The sequence below is a fragment of the Cherax quadricarinatus genome, chromosome 59 (assembly GCF_038502225.1).
Source record: "Cherax quadricarinatus isolate ZL_2023a chromosome 59, ASM3850222v1, whole genome shotgun sequence".
Lineage (NCBI taxonomy): Eukaryota > Metazoa > Arthropoda > Malacostraca > Decapoda > Parastacidae > Cherax > Cherax quadricarinatus.
Genome location: NC_091350.1, coordinates 14,805,835 through 14,826,094, shown reverse-complemented (window position 1 = coordinate 14,826,094; position 20,260 = coordinate 14,805,835). Strand labels below are relative to the sequence as shown.

At 39.5% G+C, this 20,260-nt stretch overlaps 1 protein-coding gene across 1 annotated transcript; it reads right to left on the bottom strand.

Moving 5' to 3' along the window:
• Nucleotides 1–392: 392 nt before the first annotated feature.
• On the bottom strand, nt 393–18,154 carry LOC128698703 (IST1 homolog). Its single transcript, XM_070097766.1, has 3 exons — nt 17,907–18,154; nt 5,407–5,531; nt 393–552 (listed from the first exon to the last, which is right to left on the bottom strand). Exons 1-3 carry the CDS (start codon nt 18,048–18,050, stop codon nt 408–410), a joined length of 414 nt encoding a protein of 137 aa, XP_069953867.1. The 5' UTR covers nt 18,051–18,154; the 3' UTR covers nt 393–407.
• Nucleotides 18,155–20,260: the final 2,106 nt, after the last annotated feature.

Here is a 20,260-nt window from a genome sequence, read left to right as displayed (position 1 = left end):
TGGTAAACAATGGCACACTGGCTGGGAAGGAAAGGCCGAGGCGGCTCAGAGCGTGAGTACATGTCCGGGACGAAGGACTATTAGCGAGTTACTGGACCATTTGCGAGCCAATATTTTGACGAAAAAACAGGACTATTTCCGAAATGGACGACTTTCAGGCTGGATGATTATTGAGGGACCACTGTATTTCCTATGGGAAATATTACTTCGGTTTTCATACGTTTCGGATTTAGACCGACCTTCTGGAATGGATTAAGTACGAAATCCGGAGTTCCACTGTATTTATAACGGGTATAACTCTGGGCATACTAATAAGAAAAAATGCAACTTATGGCCGGTTATATGCAAAAATTGATTTCTTCTGAGGTCTTTTATCTGACTTAAAAATTAAAACACTATAGAAATACTTATGTACTAACCTGGCCATAGGGCTTTCCATATTTAAGAGTTAACTGGTCAGCAATAAGCTTCAGTTCTGCAACATCTGTTTGGAGTCTTGGTGCAGCCCAGATGAGTGACGAAATCGCCTCAGCAAGACCCTCATCAAGATCTCTGAGGAGAAAATTCAAGCTTCATTAGTACTGTGGTTAACTCTTTCATTGTCCATGCCATAGTCCTATGGGTTTGAGGTCACTGTCAATGTCATAGTACTGTACTATGCCATAAGCTCAGCTCACTGAGATAAGTAATGAGCAGTAAATTTGGGCCTAGATGCAAGAGAATGGGTCTATGCAGTAAGCATTCACCATATAAAAAAAAGCAGCATGCAGTGCATGAGAAAAAACTGCAACAGTGTTTTAGTTTAAACAGCAACTTTGCGGTGTATTTTCATACGGATTTATGGTTGTATTTTCGGTTTCTTGGTCTCATTTGATAGAATGGAAGATACATTACATAAATAGAGTTGATTCTGATTGGTTTCAGAAATGAAAATAGTTTGAAATTGAGCTCAAAGTAGCGGAAATGTTTGATTTTTGCAGATATTCAAGAGTAAACTAATCACATCACTCATCCAATACACGTCCAACTGGCGAGTCTAATGTGTGCTCATAAATGCATTGATATTACTTATATAGTTATTATACTATTGCAAAACAGTAAATTTTCTATTTTTTGTGTGTGAATAAAAATTCTTTGTGTGAATAAAAAATAAAAATGGAATTCATACGTAAAGCCTGGAAACATAACTAATGCACAGAGGAATTATTTTAGTGCCAGGAATGTCTGCGCTGCTTATTCTGGACCCTATTTTGAAATTGGAATATTTGGAAATTTGTGTGAAACTGGACAAATCACCAATTTCTGATCACTTTACTGGGTAGTTGAAATAGTTGATTGGGCTGTTTCTTGTGCTCAGTTGATAAAATGGAAGACATACTAGCAAAATAGCTAAGAATTTGGTCTACTGGAACAATGTAACTGGCCTAAAACAATTTAACCCTTTCAGGGTCCAGAGGCCAAATTACAAAGTGTGCACTAGGGTCCAAGAATTTTCAAAAAATAATTTCGTTATTTTTTCTTATGACATGGTAGAGAATCTTTTTTCTGAAGGTAATAAAACAAAAAATTACGAAATTTGATGGAAAATTGAGGAAATTATGCTATTGCGAATTTTGGTGTGCCAGCAACATTTATGCATCGGGGATTTTGCCCACTTTGACTCCCATTTTAGGCAAATTACTATTTTCCAGTCAACCAAATTCTTAGCTACTTCGCTAGTGTTACACCTATTCTATCGATTGAGCACAAGAAATCACCAAGTCAATTGTTTCAACTACAAAATAAAGTGATCGGAAGTTGGTAGTCGGCCAATTTAATGCAAAGTTCAAAATATTCCAGTTTCAAAATAGGGTCCAGAATAAACAATGCAGACATTCCTGGCACTAAACTAATATTTCCTCCGTTCATTAGTTACGTTTTCAGGCTTTACAAATGAAATCCATATTGATTTTTTATTCACAATGAATTTTTATTCAAACCAAAAAATAAAAAATTTACTGTTAAGCAATATTGTAATAATTGTATAAATAATACCACCACATTTGTGAACATATATTAGACCAGCCAGCTGGTGTGTATTAGACATGTGAGGTCATTTGTTCACTCTTGAACATCGGCAAAAATTTAACATTTCCGCTACTTTGAGCTCAGTTTCAAGCCATTTCCAATACTAAAACCAATCAAAATCATCTCTATTTCTGTAATATATCTTCCATTCTATCAAATGAGACCAAGAAATTGCAAATACAACTATAAAAACATACAAAAAAACACTGTAAAGTCACTGTTTTAATAAAAAATTACGGTCTCAGTTTTTTCTCATTATCAACTGTGTGCTGCAGGATTTGTTTTATGTGGTGCACACATACCACATAGATGTATTCTCTCATATCTACGCCCAAATTTACCACTCACAGCTTATCAGAGTGAGCTGAGCTCATGGCATAGATCTACGGTTTGGACCCTCAACGTAAAGCCGTAGATCTATGGCACAGACCCTGAAAGGGTTAATTCAAGGCCCAAGAGACTGCCCTATTGAACTCCTATTAAAATATATTTCATAGACGACTCATAATCTAGTAATGATCATTTCGCTCGGTTAATTAAAGCCAGCATCAGTGTGGAGTTAAACCACAAATTTTTCCTATGTATCATATTTTAACATGCAAAATGCTATATGGTATCTTTCACTTACCTCCATATGAAATTCTTGTATTCTTTTTTGCATGTGGTGCACAGTGTGACGCTTCTCTTAACCCGGCTTTGTTTTGCTCCTCCATCGCAAACACATTACATCCCACACCCATGAATGTGTGTACAGTACCCTACATTTTACTACTAACAATGAATATCACTCACCTATCATATGATGCCTTATAAGTGCAGGAACAGAATGGAAAGAGAGTTTGTTCCTAAGAGAAAGAAGAGCGCGCTGAAGAAATTGAAAAATGAGACTGATGGTCATGCTTGCATAAGGTGGCTTTCATATCTTGGTGACGACACATGCATTAATGAATCGATGGTACACTACATTATGAAGGGTGAGAAGCAGATAAGAATCATTATTATTAGTCTAATGATAAACAAGTAGAAATGGGCATATAGTAGTCTGTTGCTAGCCCTGATCTGGTAAATATTTTAAGTGTATGGTTTCCCTCCCTCACCTCAACCCACCAACTCTTCCTCCTTAACTCCCAACACACCTTCCACTATCTTTCCATTTAAGACAAGCAAGCAGGCTAACTACAGTAACACAGGGCAGGCAGGCGGGCAGGGAATGACAGACAAGACAGGACAGACAGGACAAGACGGACAAGACAGAACAAATAGGACAGACAGGCTGGTAAAGAACTGTAGACTTAATACAGTGGAACTCCGGTTTTCGCATGCTCCAGTTATCGGACATTTCGGTTTTAGGACCACTTTTTATGCGAAATTTTGTTCTGGATATCAGACCTTGATCCAGTAATCAGATGTTTTATACACATCCACCAGGGCCACTCATACGTTTGTGACTCACTCTTGGGCATGTTAGATGTCTTGTTTTACGTTAATATAGACATTTCCATTAATCCATCTATGATGCTTTCTTCAAAATTATATAAGAAACACGTTACATAGAAACCAAACCATACCACGGGCAGGGATAGAACCCGCGATGGTATGGTTTGTTTGCAATCATATCATTACGATTTCGTGAGTCACGTTACATAGCACAGTATAAACATGCAATGTTTATACTATGGCGAGTCGGTGGAGGGAAAACATTACACTTCCTCTCTTTCTCTGGTTGAGCATTAGAGAAAACTGTATGAATCTGCGTCTGGCTTTTGTTTACAATTCTCGGCATGAATTATTCATTACTTCTCCCTTTGTTTATGATGGCATCTAAAGGTAGTTGTTAGAAACGATCAGACTCGGTGAACAAGGTATGTTGATGGGCTCTGGGCTGCATTAAATATTGTGTAGCTATGTAGTCCAGGCTACTTACCTCTACTGGCCACCTACATCTACCAGCTACTTAGTAAGTTTATTCAGGTATACACAAATACAGTTACATAGATTATCAGACATAGCAGCGTATGTGTAGAGAACCTAGGATAACCCAAAAAAGTCGGGCACACTGATTTCCTACACTGCTCACCTCTCGCCCTACATTAAGACTACAAATATTTTAAGGTAAGTAACGAATGTGGAAGTGGTGGATGACCACAGGGAAGAGGTAACCACTGAAGAGCTGCAACACTATAGTTAATCTTTAAAAAAATTATTTTTTGTTAATATTTTTGGGTGTCTGAAACGAATTAATTGTATTCACATTATTTATGGGAAATACTGATTCAGTTTTCGCAAATTTCGGTTTTAGAATGACCTTCTTAGAATGACCTTCTGGAACAGAATAAGTTCGAAAACCGGGGTTCCACTGTATTAACGCTCTCGTCACTGTGTCCCACCGTCTGCGTCTGGTACACGTATGGTCTCTCTCCCTCCCTCACTCACTCCCTCCCACTCACCTTTTACACACCCTCCACTATCACTATTTAACCCTTAAACTGTCCAAATGTAGATCTACGTTCATGTGCATAGTGCTCCAACCTTTATTTTCTCCATTTGAAAGCATGTAAAAATAAAACGTACATCTTCGTTCAGAGCGCTACACACGTGAACATAGGCCAACGTTTGGACAGTTTAAGGGTTAAGACCTTTTCTTCACCCTGCTGTCTCTCTGGGCTGATGCCCACCCATGTCTGCTGACCATCATACACGTATCGTATCTCAGATTTTTCATCGCAACTCAAAAGTAAATTTCTTTACGTGGGAAAATTGTAACTCAAGATTATTGCAACCCCTGCTCATTGCAACTCAATGGACCACTGTATACTATGCATTACATTATATTGGTTACCCTACCTCCCACCAAAACGCAAAGCATATTCACCATCACTCACTCAAGTAGTTGTCTTGACAGAAGTGAGCAGACATCACAATTTATATAGCCCTCTGAACTGCAACACCCCCACCCCTCTTTCAGAGTGCAGGTGCTGTACTTCCCACCTCCAGACCTCAAACCTTGAATCCCTTTCTAAATGTTATCTTGCTGTTGGGATGAGAGCATGGCAACATTTACAAGGAAATTTAGGGAGAAAGGCTAGCCTGACTCAAATCTCAGAGGTGAAAAATACAGAGCCTACACTTTGAGGGCTGGGGATGTTGCAGTTTGAAGCATTATTTCAATTGCGATGTCTGCACCCTTCCAGCAAGACAACTATCTGAATGAGTGTTGATAAAAGTGTTCTCTTTCTTGGGTCACTGTCTTGGTGGGAGATGGCCAATGAGTTAAAAAAAAAAAAAAATTATTATCCGTAGCCGAGCCTGATTGAATGACAGAATACTGTATATCCTTACTTCATTTGCTGGATGAGACCATAGCGAGCAAGGAGTAGGTCACAATACATTTCTGTAACCTCCATGGCCTCCACCAAGTAGTCCTCGCGAATAATGTGTTCCACACGGATCTTGGCTCGCTCTATCTGAAATGTATGGGGAAATCTTGGTATTGTGTTTACATCTACAGTAAGGAAAATTTTATATCATGTAGCTATAATAGGCATATACTGTACTTACCATAATCCCCTAAATCTATGTGAATGGTAGCATAAATGACCACCCTAAGTGCCATACTCTCACAGTCTAGCCTGAGACAAGACTTTCCTGGTGACTATTTAGGCAGGATTTTGCTGCCAGTAAGGGCACATAGCCAACTAGTCAGGCACCTCCAGCAAAAATTTGAATAGTTTCCTCATGAAGATTTCTACCTTTGTTCTAACAATTTTTATTATTTGTTTAAAAAAAAAAAAAAAAAAAAAAAAAAGACTAGAATTTATAGGACAAAGTTTTGCTTATGTATGAGTATTATCATTTCTCCTCAAGTAACAGTTTTCAAATCCTTCAAACATATAACTAGATTTTAAATGTGTGCTTAACCAAAAAGACACTTTTACCAACAGCCCACATTGCCACCACCTTTACCAGTGCATGACACTTTAAAAAGCAGCACAGGTTCTTTCTCAAAATTGAAAACAATTCATAACCTTACATGAAATACATGACTTGGGTTGGTTGGCCAGGTAGTGATACAGAGAGAGATGAAGGGATTTAATATAGAAAAATGTTATGTAATGGAAATGGGAGAAAGTGAAGGCAGGCCACACAATGTACTGTACCACAAAATTAATAACACAAAAATATGACAGTTTCTTACTACAAATTGATACCTTAGTGCAGCATCATGTTCCAAATACAAAGAATTTTCTCCCTTTATGAAACTTCATTAAGAATTCATTAACTTCAGTTTTAGACTGTATATTAAATATCAGAATTATCACAGCATTAACCCGTTCATGTTTGTGATGCCAGGGTTGCTCATGTAGATCTACATATTGAGCTCAGCTCCCTCAGTTGTCAGCAGTATAATTTAGCCTAGATACATGTATGAGAGAACATGTATATGCAGTTAGAGTGTACAGTATAAAAAAACCTTCCCCCTAGGGGATAATGGGAAAAACAAACTTTTGTCCTTGTGTTTGGTGTAAAACAGCAACTTTAGGGGTGTTTTTTAGGTTAGTTTTTTATGGTTTTATTGGTTGTTTCTTGGAATCATTTGACAGAATGGAAGACCTACTACCAAGATTGAGACTATTTTGATCGATTCCAGAAACAGAAGCACAGTAACTTGAAATTAGGCTCAATTTTCCTGAGGATGGGTAAGGCCTTACCCCTTGTCTGTCTTCTGGGTTTTTACTAGGTCTGCTTCAATTACTGGGATGCCCAAAACCATGACCAATCATTCCTGGTTATATTTTATTACCTGAGAAATAGAGTAAAACTTTTGATTTTTTGTGTATACCTGGAGTATACCTTGAGAGGGTTTTGGGGGTCAACGACCCCGCGACTCGGTCTGAGACCAGGCCTCGTGGTGGATCAGGGTCTGATCAACCAGGCTGTTACTGCTGGCCACATGCAAACTGACATACAAACCACAGCCTGGCTGGTCAGGTACTGACTTTAGGTGCCTCTCCAGTGCCTTCTTGAAGACAGCCAGGGGTCTATTGGTAATCCCCCATATGTATGCTGGGAGGCAGTTGAACAGTCTAGGGCCCCAGACACTTATTGTGTTGTCTCTCAATGTACTCGTGGTGCCCCTACTTTTCATTGGGGGAATGTTACATCTCCTGCCGAGTCTTTTGCTTTCATAGGGAATGATTTTCGTATGCAAGTTTGGTATTAATCCCTCTAGGATTTTCCAAGTGTATATAATCATGTATCTCTCTTACCTGCATTCCAGGGAATACAAAACAAGGGACTTCAACTGTTCCCAGTAATTTAGGTGCTTTATCGTACTTATGTGTGCTGTGAAAGTGCTTTGTACACTTTCCAGGTCCGCAATTTTGCCTACCTGAAAGGGGACAGTTAGTGTACAGCAGCATTCCAGCCTAGAGAGAACAAGCAATTTGATGTGAATCATCATGAGCTTGGCATCCCTAGTTTTGATGGCTCTCATTATCCATCCTATCATTTTCCTAGCAGATGTGGTAGATACATTGTTGTGGGCTTAGAAGGCGAGATCCTCTGACATTATTACTTCCAGGTCCTTCACATTACTTTTTCACTCTATTGTATGGTTAGAATTTGTTGTATACCCTGATACAGTTTTAATTTCCTTAAGTTTTCCATATCCGAGTAGTTGAAATTTCTCTTAATTGAACTTCATATTGTTTTGAGTGGCCCACATGAAGATTTAGTTGATGTCCGCTTGGAGTCTTGCAGTGTCTTCGTTGGAGGTCACTATCATGGCAATTCCGGTGTCATCCGCGAAGGAAGACACGGAGCTATGGCTTACATCTCTGTCTATGTCAGATATGAGGATTAGGAATAGGATGGAAGTGAGTACTGTGCCTTGTGGAACAGAGCTTTTCACCGTAACTGCCTCAGACTTTACTCTGTTTACCATTACTCTGTGTTCTATTTGTCAGGAAGTTATAAATCCATCTACTAATTTTTCAAGTTATTCCTTTATCATGCATTTTGTGCATGATAAATTAAAAATGGAGGGCAAGTGTAATATAGGAGAGGAATATGGATGTGATTAATAAACAGAGGAAATGTTACTTTTGTGCCTGGAATATCTACTGTGTTTATTATGGACTGTTTTTAAATTGAATTTTTTTTAATTTTGTGTACAAATGATCATATTACCAAATTCTGTACACTTTATTGGGTAGTTCTGATAGTTGAATGGGTGGTTACTTGTGCTCAACTGATGGTACCAAAGGCATACTGGCATATTACCTAAGAACACAGTCGAATAAGCAACAGAATTTGCTTAACTCTTTCACTGTCGGTGCTGTATAGGAACGGCTTACAAGCCAGTGTTGGCAACGTATTAGTACACAAAAATTCTAGTAGCTTCAAATGTAGCAGGAGAAAACTAGTAGACCTGGGTGTGAGAAAATGGGTCTGCATGGTCAGTGTGTGCAGTATAAAAAAAAAATCAGGGAGCCAGTGGTGCATTGTGAGAGTCCCATTTCGGTAGGCCTTGTTTACCATGCTTTGCATTAAGAAATGTCTCGCTCCCAGGTGAATTGGGACTCTTCTCTTCCCAAGTGATAGTTCTAACATAGATGGAAGTGTCAGTGAAGATGAATTTCATGGTTTTGAGGAGCTTGTGACCAAAAGCAATGCCCAGGATACTAGAAATAGTGCTGAAAACCCAGACGACCATCAACCTAGGATAACCCAAAAAAGTCAAAGTGACTTATTTCCATATGGGTGGTGGGCAAGACAGCATGGTTATTGGGGAAGACGGTATGGGTGATGTGTGATGGTGGTTGTGTAATGCATCATGTGACACCAGCCAAGTCGCTCTCAACACATCCACAACAAAGGCTACCCAAGCCGCTCTCAACACATCCACAACAAAGGCTACCTTCAACCACCCACACACAACATCCTTCCACAAGCTGTAGCAATTCTAGGACCGTGTCCAGTGACTATATTGCCTGGAGTTTACCTGGAGAGAGTTCCGGGGGTCAACGCCCCCGCGGCCCGGTCTGTGACCAGGCCTCCTGGTGGATCAGAGCCTGATCAACCAGGCTGTTACTGCTGGCTGCACGCAAACCAACGTACGAGCCACAGCCCGGCTGGTCAGGAACCGACTTTAGGTGCTTGTCCAGTGCCAGCTTGAAGACTGCCAGGGGTCTGTTGGTAATCCCCCTTATGTATGCTGGGAGGCAGTTGAACAGTCTCGGGCCCCTGACACTTATTGTATGGTCTCTTAACGTGCTAGTGACACCCCTGCTTTTCATTGGGGGGATGTTGCATCGTCTGCCAAGTCTTTTGCTTTCGTAGCAAGTGATTTTCATTTGCAAGTTCGGTACTAGTCCCTCTAGGATTTTCCAGGTGTATATAATCATGTATCTCTCCCGCCTGCGTTCCAGGGAATACAGGTTTAGGAACCTCAAGCGCTCCCAGTAATTGAGGTGTTTTATCTCCGTTATGTGCACCGTGAAGGTTCTCTGTACATTTTCTAGGTCAGCAATTTCACCTGCCTTGAAAGGTGCTGTTAGCGTGCAGCAATATTCCAGCCTAGATAGAACAAGTGACCTGAAGAGTGTCATCATGGGCTTGGCCTCCCTAGTTTTGAAGGTTCTCATTATCCATCCTGTCATTTTTCTAGCAGATGTGATTGATACAATGTTATGGTCCTTGAAGGTGAGATCCTCCGACATGATCACTCCCAGGTCTTTGATGTTGGTGTTTCGCTCTATTTTGTGGCCAGAATTTGTTTTGTACTCTGATGAAGATTTAATTTCCTCGTGTTTACCATATCTGAGTAATTGAAATTTCTCATCGTTGAACTTCATATTGTTTTCTGCAGCCCACTGAAAGATTTGGTTGATGTCCGCCTGGAGCCTTGCAGTGTCTGCAATGGAAGACACTGTCATGCAGATTCGGGTGTCATCTGCAAAGGAAGACACGGTGCTGTGGCTGACATCCTTGTCTATGTCGGATATGAGGATGAGGAACAAGATGGGAGCGAGTACTGTGCCTTGTGGAACAGAGCTTTTCACCGTAGCTGCCTCGGACTTTACTGTTGACGACTACTCTCTGTGTTCTGTTAGTGAGGAAATTATAGATCCATCGACCGACTTTTCCTGTTATTCCTTTAGCACGCATTTTGTGCGCTATTACGCCATGGTCACACTTGTGTATATATACTATAGAACAATAGTAATAAACAACTTTTTTTTATTGTTGGTTTGTGTAAACAGGTTTTGTAAACACTGTAATGATGATAATATTTGTGCAATTATTGTGTTGCATATAACGAGTGTAAATATATACATTACACATTATACTGGTCTCACAGGTCACAAACGTTACTCAAAAAAATAAAATATTAAAAAATAAAAAAAACTAGAATAACAGTAAAAATAATATCACTGAGAGAGCGGCAGTCGCCGATGTTACCATGAGTGGTTCACTTTCTGTCACCTTCATGCCTCTGGTGGCCTGGTGGCTAACGCTCTCGCTTCACACGGCGAGGGCCTGGGTTCGATTCCCAGCCAGAGTAGAAACATTGGACGTGTTTCTTTCCACCTGTTGTCTATGTTCCCCATCAGTAAAATGGGTACCTGGGTGTTAGTCGACTGGTGTGGGTCGCATCCTGGGACACTGACCTAATTTGCCCGAAATGCGGAGCATAACAAGGGAGTTTCTATATAGTAGTATGTCATTGTTGTCAGCTAGGACTGTATACCTTGTACATGTACTTGTAGTAAATAAAGATATTATTATTATTATTATTATTATTATTATTATTATTATTATTATTATTATATCTCGGTAAGTACTGATGGCAAAAATTTTTTTTTTCTTTTAAAACAATCAGAAAAATATTCCTAAGATTTTGGTAAGAAAATAATTTTTTATTTTTCAAATTTTTTTTTAACCCTTAAACTGTCCAAACGTAGATCTACGTTTTTTCAACATTTGAAAGTATGTAAAAAAAAAGTAGAGCTTTTTCTTTTTTTTACATTTAAAAATGTGTAAAAACACTGATTTTTTTTTTTATACAGTGGTCCCTTGTTTTTCGTAATTAATCCGTTCCTGGAGGAGCTACTATAAACGAAATTTACGATTTGCGAATCAATTTTCCCCATAAGAAATAATGTAAATACAATTAATCCATTCCTGACACCCAGAAGTATTAAAACAAAAAAAATTTTTACATGAAATATACATATAGTACATAAACAATACAATGGGAAATGATGAATGAAACATTAACAGCATAACACTTACCTTTATTGGAGATTCTTCTTAGTGTATGGGAGACTGGAGGAGGAGAGAGAGTGGATTGTTTATAGTTTGGAAGGGGAATCCCCTTCCAGCAACACCTCAGATACCAATTGCTTTTCTGGGGTTGCTTCTCTTCTCTGTTTCTTAATGCCACTAGGACCACCTTGAGAGTCACTGGAGACCTGTCTCGCAAAATAACTGTGGAGAGAGCTCTGTTTCTGGCGTCTCTTTAACACTTCCCTAAAATGGCCCAAGACTCTGTCACTGTACATGTTGCCAACATGGCTTGCAACAACCTTGTTAGGGTGATGTTTCTCCATAAAGCTTTCCATCTTACCCCACATAGTAAAAATATCTTTAATTTCTGAAGAAGGCACCTTCTTCCATCTCTCTTCCTCCTCCTCTGCAGCAAGATTCTGAGCTGTGATGTGTTGCTCTTCCTGCTGAAGCTCTTGCAGCTCTTCAGTGGTGAGCTCTTCATTGTGGTCTTCCACCAATTCTTCCACGTCCTCCAAACTCACATCCAACCCCATAGAACTCCCCAGTGCCATAATTGATTTTACAACAGACATAGGCTCATCAGAGTCAGTCCCAAACCCTTCAAAATCCCTCTTGTCGACACAATCTGGCCACAATTTTCTCCAGGCAGAGTTCCAAGTCCTGGTAGTCACTCCCTCCCAAGCCATACCTATAAGGGTTATGCAATGGAGGATGCTGAAGTGTTCTCTCCAAAATTCCCTTAGGGTCAAGTGAGTGTGTGGTCACAATCAAGCACCTTTTCTTCTTCTTCTTTAGATGTTTGCCGGTACTTCCGGCCCGGGTCGTCATCAAGCACCTGTGAAACATTGCTATTGTGTAGTTTTTTTTAAAGTTTGCAATGACCTGCTGGTCCATGGGTTGGAGGAGAGGAGTGGTATTCGGGGGCAAGAACTTTACTGTGATGAACCCAAACTCCTCAAAAATTAGGTCATCCAAGTTTGGAGGATGAGCAGGTGCATTGTCCATTACTAGCACGCACTTGAGATCCAATTTCTTTTCCAGGAGATACTCCTTCACACTAGGGCCAAACACTTCATTGAACCACTCGACGAAAATTTCCCTCGTGACCCATGCCTTACTATTAGATTTCCAAAACACACACAATTTACTCTTCATAACATTGTTTTTCCTGAACACCCTGGGATTTTCAGAATGGTACACTAGTAATGGCTTCACTTTGAAATCCCCACTAGCATTAGCATAGAACATTAGTGTCAGCCTGTCGTTCATAGGCTTGTGTCCTGGCACTGCCTTTTCCTCTTGTGTAATGAAGGTCCTCTTTGGCATTTTCTTCCAAAAGAGGCCTGTTTTGTCACAATTGAACACTTGTTCAGGTTTCAGTCCTTCAGCCTCTATGTACTCCTGGAATTCATGCACATATTTTTCAGCCACTTTGTGGTCCGAACTGGCAGCCTCACCATGCCTTACCACACTGTGTATGCCAGTACGGTTCTTAACCCTTTCGGGGTCCGTCCCGTAGATCTACGGCTTTACGGTGAGTGTCCAAACCGTAGATCTATGCCATGAGCTCAGCTCACTCTGATAAACTGTGAGTAGTACATTTGGGCCTAGATATGAGAGAATACATCTATGTGGTATGTGTGCACCACATAAAACAGATCCTGCAGCACACTGTGTATAATGAGAGAAAAAAACTGAAATCATGATTTTTCGATTAAAACAGCAACTTTGCAGTGTTTTTTTCGTATGTTTTTTATAGTTGTATTTGCGATTTCTTGGTCTCATTTGATAGAATGGAAGACATATTACAGAAATAGAGATGATTTTGATTGGTTTTAGCACTGGAAATGGCTTGAAACTGAGCTCAAAGTAGCGGAAATGTTAAATTTTTGCCGATATTCAAGAGTAAACAAACGACCTCACACATCTAATACACGCCAGCTGGTGGGTCTAATATACATTCACAAATATGGTGATGATATTTATACAATTATTACAGTATTGCATAACAGTAAATCTTCTATTTTTTGGTGTGAATAAAAATTCATTATGTGAATAAAAAATAAAAATGGAATTTATTTGTAAAGCCTCAAAACATAACTAATGAACTGAGGAAATGTTAGTTTAGTGCCAGGAATACCTACATTGTTTATTCTGGACCCTATTTTGAAATTGGAATATTTTGAACTTTGTGTTAAATTGGCCAAATTAACAATTTCCGATCACTTTATTTTGTAGTTGAAACAGTTGACTTGGCGATTTCTTGTGCTCAATCGATAGAATAGAAGTAATACTAGTGAAATAGCTAAGAATTTGGTTGATTGGAATAATGTAATTGGCCTAAAATGGGAGTCAAAGTCGGCAAAATCGCCGATTCGTAAATGTCGCTGACACATCAAAATTCGCGAGAGCATAATTTCGTCAATTTTCCACCAAATTTCGTACTTTTTGTTTTATTACCTTCACAAAAAGGTTCTCTACGATTTCATAAGAAAAAATAAGAAATTTTTTTTTTGAAAATTCTTGGACACTGGTGCGTGACTCCAGATTTGGGCCTTGGACCCTGAAAGGGTTAAATCTCTCAAACCAGCCTTTGCTGGCCTTAAATTCACTCACATCACCACTATTTGCAGGCAATTTCTTTACCAAATCGTCATGCAACTGCCTAGCCTTTTCACAAATAATCCAAGTCATAAGAGTATCTCCTGCTAATTGTTTCTCATTTATCCACACCAATAATAACTTCTCAACCTCTTCGAGTACTGGTGATCTCATTTTTGTCAGCATAGTTACTCCCTTTGCAACAACAGCATCCTTGATTTCCTTTTTCTTGGCCACTATGGAACATAAGGTTGTGTAGGGTTTCTTATAGATCCTGGCCAGTTCGGCCACACTTGTACCACTTTCATATTGTTCAATGATGGTTTTCTTAAATTCAATCGTATTTCTCACCTTCTTTACCACAGGCTTGGCACTAGGAGCTTTCTTTGGAGCCATGGTAGCTTATTTAGTACTGGCAAGCACTAAAATAAATGGAATATTATGAAATATTTCACTGGAGCACGCGAGGGGACCTTCGCTCACTGGTAAACAATGCCAGACTGGCTGCCACCACGGCTCACGCCGTGGGTACGCATCCCGGACGAATTACGACTCGCAAGTCAACTTATGAAAAGTGAGTCCATGTTTATACGAAAATACCCCTATGATTGGCGAAATTTACGATTGCCGGGAACTACGAAAAGCAAGGGACCACTGTATTTGAAAATATGTAAAAAAATGTAGATCTACTTTTGGAGCACTACGCATGTGAGCGTAGATCTGTTTGGACAGTTTAAGGGTTAACACTGAGAGCAAGTTTGTGAGCAGGGGTCTCGACAGTGAAAGGGGGTTAAAAAAACAAAAAGTGGGCAAAAAACACAGATGCATGAATTCCACCCAGACTGTCAGCTTTGCACATGCAGAATTTGGTAAGTTTTCCATCAGACTTAATATTTTTGGCATTTCCACTCATGACATGACTCAACCAGAGTCCTCCAGATGTTTGCTGAAGGTGATACCACTCAAGACTATGCTACATAATTTTATAGAAGGTGTCTGATGCCAGGTTTCATTTGAGATAAGTTACCCATGATTTTATGGACTGCCATTTTAAATTTATTAAGAAGCCGAGTTTAGAATTATGAACATTATCTTTGGATAACTCAAATGCAAAATTATGTTCACTTTCCCTGGTAATACTGAACAGCATATACTGATTTTGTTTAAAATTTTTTCTGAAATTTGAAGCATAACAATGTCGTTATTAGGTATTATGTCTGATATTGAAAGTTGGTTTCAACAGAACTCAGGCAGTATATTTTATGATATATATACACCCTATCTACACCAATGAATAGTTATTTCTTGTACAAATTGTTATTTTGGGAGATATTTGAGAAAATAATAAAAAACAATTTATTTGAATACCACATTCAAATCAAATCAAAGTTTATTCTCTACAAGGATTACAATGCAGGGTTTACAGATTTTGGTTATTGTGTGGTTTACATGTAGTAAAATAGTAATTACAGAGGGGGACACTAGAACACCTAGCATGGCTAGGCATTTCGGGCAAACTTAGAATTAGATTAGGACCAATCAACAGTTAGTATTGGAGTCAGTTGACACTTCTGGTCAATAACAATTTATTTATTTATTTATTTATTATTTATTTACAATTTGAGCATACATACGAGGTACAAAAAAATACAGATAAGAGCAGCATGCCAAAGCCACTTATACTATGCATAGCATTTCGGGCTGGCTTAAAATTAACTAAGCAATGATGAAATCAGTGATAATACATTATTGTAAACAGATAACTATAAAGCACAAATGAGTATTACAAAGACAGGTCACATGGTTGCATGCATTGTTGTACATTCAGTCGTATGGAGTATTCTGTTAGGTAGTGTATTTAAAAAATAATAAAGTTAGATTGGGTTTTAGGTTTAACATTTATGTGATATAATTGTGAGAAACATTTAAGATATACAATTTATAAGGTTCAGTTACTCAGTATTTATTTGGTTTTGGGTGAGTAAGTGATCTTTGAGAAGAGACTTGAATTTGTAAACAGGTAGCGTTTCTTTTATATTTACAGGTAATGAATTCCAGATTTTAGGGCCTTTTATGTGCATTGAGTTTTTGCATAGTGCGAGATGGACACGAGGAACATCAAAGAGTGATCTGTGCCTTGTGTTATGGTCATGTGTTCTGTTGAGGTTGGCAAGGAGATGTTTGAGGGGAGGGTTAATATCAGAGTTAAGTGTTCTATGTATGTAATAGGTGCAGTAATAAGTATGGATGTTTTGTATGGTGAGTAGGTTTAGTGTATTGAATATTGGTGGAGTGTGCTGCCTGTAGTGAGAATTTGTTATCATTCTAACTCCAGCCTTTTGTTGGGTAATTAGTGGTCTGAGATGGTTAATTGTTGTTGAGCCCCATGCACAAATTCCATAGGTGAGATAGGGGTAAATAAGAGAGTGATATAGGGCCAGGAGGGCTGACTGTGGAACATAGTACCGTATCTTCGATAGTATGCCTACAGTCTTGGAAATTTTCTTAGAAATTTGTTGTATATGTGTATGAAATTTGAGTCTATTATCAAGGTGGATTCCTAAGAATTTTCCCTCTGTTAGCTTTGTGATAGGTGATCCGTTTATCGTTATGTTAAGAGGGACATCTGTAGCTCTGTTACCAAACTGAATGAAGTAGGTTTTGTCAATGTTTAGTGTAAGTTTGTTAGTCCTCATCCAGGTAGATATTTTCTGTAATTCGGTATTTACAGTATTGGCTAGCGTGACTGGGCTCGGGTGAGAGAAGACGTATGTAGTGTCATCTGCAAATAGTGTGGGTTTGAGTAATTGCGAAGCATTTGGAAGGTCATTTATGTATAGGAGAAAGAAAAGAGGGCCAAGGACACTTCCCTGTGGGACACCAACTGTAATTGGTTGCGCAGAAGAGTTTGCCCCATTTGCGTACACATATTGGCTTCTGTTGCTGAGGTATGACTTGAGGTAGTTGAGGGAGTGCCCTCTTATACCATAGTGTGACAATTTTACGTGGAGCAAGTCATGGTCGACTGTATCAAAAGCTTTACGTAAGTGGCCCGGTGGCCTGGTGGCTAAAGCTCCCGCTTCACACACGGAGGGCCCGGGTTCGATTCCCGGCGGGTGGAAACATTTCGACACGTTTCCTTACACCTATTGTCCTGTTCACCTAGCAGCAAATAGGTACCTGGGTGTTAGTCGACTGGTGTGGGTCGCATCCTGGGGGACAAGATTAATGACCCCAATGGAAATAAGTTAGACAGTCCTCGATGACGCACTGACTTTCTTGGGTTATCCTGGGTGGCTAACCCTCCGGGGTTAAAAATCCGAACGAAATCTTATCTCTTATCTTATCTTGTCAATGAAGATCCCCAGTGGGACTTCTTTTTTCTCTATTGCAGTGTATATATGTTCTAGCATGTGTATAATAGCATCATTAGTATTTTTATTAGGCCTGAATCCAAATTGGCAGGGGTTGAGTATGTTTTGGGAGATAAGGTAGGAGTAGATTCGTTTATGAATTAATTTTTCGAAGATTTTTGAGAGAGGGTGTAAGTTGGATATTGACCTATAGTTATTCAACTCTGTTTGGTCTCCTCCTTTGTGGATCGGGGTGACCCTTGCTATTTTAAGTACTGTAGGGAAGGTCAATAACAATGATCAATAACAATGATCATTAACAATGATCATTAACAATGATATACCAGTTACATTTCTGCTGATAAAGTAAGTTAAGTTCTGATTTTTTAAGTTATGGTGAGTTATATTCTGTTATGTTGGATATGCTAAGTTTAATTAAGCTTTTCCCAAGTGCACAACATAAAACTATCTCTGTAGCCAAAACAGCTCAATATTGTACATCTCACAACATAATTTATCATCAAAATACAACTTACATCAAGAAACTTCCCTGGAGGGACTGACAGTGTTGGTAATAGAAGTGAGGCTCACCTTGCCTGTAGTCAGGTAATCAGCTATCTCCTTCCTGGCCTTCTGCGCTAGCTCAGTTTTCTTTTTCTCCAGCAGCTTGAGTCTGTTGATAGCCAGCCTCAGGTTGGTCTTCAGCTTGTTATAGTTGGGTCCTGAAGCAAACATTGTGCTTGTTACAGCAACACCACAATGGTTAATGACAGTTACTGTAGCACTCACAACCTCGTGACTTGTTTACACTGACTCACTTGTCTGCTGCCTGGAGGAGGGGGGGGGGGAGGACGTGTTCACCAGCCCTAACATGGTCGTGTTCACCAGCCCTAACATGGTCGTTGTGATGAATGGTTTGAAAAACCGACAAGTTGAAGATTGAGACACTTATGCAGCATATGGGAATCTTTATTTAGGAAACGTTTCGCCACACAGTGGCTTCATCAGTCCAATACAAAGAGGAAGGCGTAAGGAGAGGAGGAGAATGAGGTAATCAGTCCCTCAACCTGGAGTCGATGTGTTCAGTCCATCAATCTTGTAGAATGTGAACACATCGACTCCAGGTTGAGGGACTGATTACCTCATTCTCCTCCTCTCCTTACGCCTTCCTCTTTGTATTGGACTGATGAAGCCACTGTGTGGCGAAACGTTTCCTAAATAAAGATTCCCATATGCTGCATAAGTGTCTCAATCTTTAACATGGTCGTGTTCACCAGCCCTAACATGGTCGTGTTCACCAGCCCTAACATCATCTGTTGGTCGTGTTCACCAGCCCTAACATCATCTGTTGGTCGTGTTCACCAGCCCTAACATCATCTGTTGGTCGTGTTCACCAGCCCTAACATCATAAGAACATAAGAACATAAGAAAGGAGGAACACTGCAGCAGGCCTGTTGGCCCATACTAGGCAGGTCCTTTACAATTCATCCCACTAACAAACATTTGACCAACCCAATTTTCAATGCTACCCAAGAAATAAGCTCTGATGTGCAAGTCCCACTCAAATCCAACCCCTCCCACTCATGTACTTATCCAACCTAAATTTGAAACTACCCAAAGTCCTAGCCTCAATAACCCAACTAGGTAGACTGTTCCACTCATCAACTACCCTATTTCCAAACCAATACTTTCCTATGTCCTTTCTAAATCTAAACTTATCTAATTTAAATCCATTACTGCGGGTTCTCTCTTGGAGAGATATCCTCAAGACCTTGTTAATATCCCCTTTATTAATACCTATCTTCCACTTATACACTTCGATCAGGTCTCCCCTCATTCTTCGTCTAACAAGTGAATGTAACTTAAGAGTCTTCAATCTTTCTTCATAAGGAAGATTTCTAATGCTATGTATTAATTTAGTCATCCTACGCTGAATGTTTTCTAACGAATTTATGTCCATTCTGTAATATGGAGACCAGAATTGAGCTGCATAATCTAGGTGAGGCCTTACTAATGATGTATAAAGCTGCAGTATGACCTCTGGACTTCTGTTGCTTACACTTCTTGATATAAATCCCAGTAATCTATTTGCCTTATTACGTACGCTTAGGCATTGCTGTCTTGGTTTAAGGTTGCTGCTTACCATAACCCCCAAGTCCTTTTCGCAATCTGTATGGCTAAGTTCTACATTATTTAACTTATAAGTGCTAGGGTTATGGACACTTCCGAGCTTCAGAACCTTGCATTTATCTACATTGAACTGCATCTGCCACTTTTCTGACCAAGAGTAGAGTTTGTCTAAATCCTCCTGAAGTTCCCTAACATCTACGTTTGAACCAATTATCCTACCTATCTTCGTGTCATCGGCGAATTTGCTCATATCACTAGTAATTCCTTCATCAAGATCATTGATATATATTATAAACAACAACGGGCCCAAAACTGATCCCTGTGGAACGCCACTTGTTACTGATCCCCACTCGGATTTAACCCCATTTATGGACACTCTCTGCTTTCTGTCTGTGAGCCATGATTCGATCCACGAGAGCACCCTTCCCCCAATGCCATGAGCTGCTACTTTCTTCAACAGTCTTTGGTGCGGAACTCTATCAAATGCCTTACTAAAATCTAAGTAAATAATATCAAATTCTTTATCGTGGTCAACAGCCTCAAAAGCTTTACTGAAAAAAGTTGTTGTTAGGTAAGACACATATGCAACAGTTAGGTATCTTTATTTCGAAACGTTTCGCCTACACAGTAGGCTTCTTCAGTCGAGTACAGAAAGGTTGATAGAAGCAGAAGATACTTGAAGACGATGTAATCAGTCCATCACCCTTAAAGTTTTGAGGTGGTCAGTCCCTCAGTCTGGAGAAGAGCATTGTTCCGTTGTCTGAAACAATATGAAGTTGAAGTGACAGGATGGAGCCTTTATATAGTGCCAGGAG

What these genes read in the sequence shown, in the direction of transcription:
- LOC128698703 (XM_070097766.1), bottom strand. Translation starts at nt 18,050, where the DNA reads ATGTTTGCTTCAGGACCCAACTATAACAAGCTGAAGACCAACCTGAGG. An exon ending in ATTACCTGACTACAGGCAAG is followed by an intron (nt 5,532 to 17,906) that starts GTGAGCCTCACT and finishes CATACATTTCAG; the next exon opens with ATAGAGCGAGCCAAGATCCG. An exon ending in GGTCTCATCCAGCAAATGAA is followed by an intron (nt 553 to 5,406) that starts GTAAGGATATAC and finishes TTTTCTCCTCAG; the next exon opens with AGATCTTGATGAGGGTCTTG.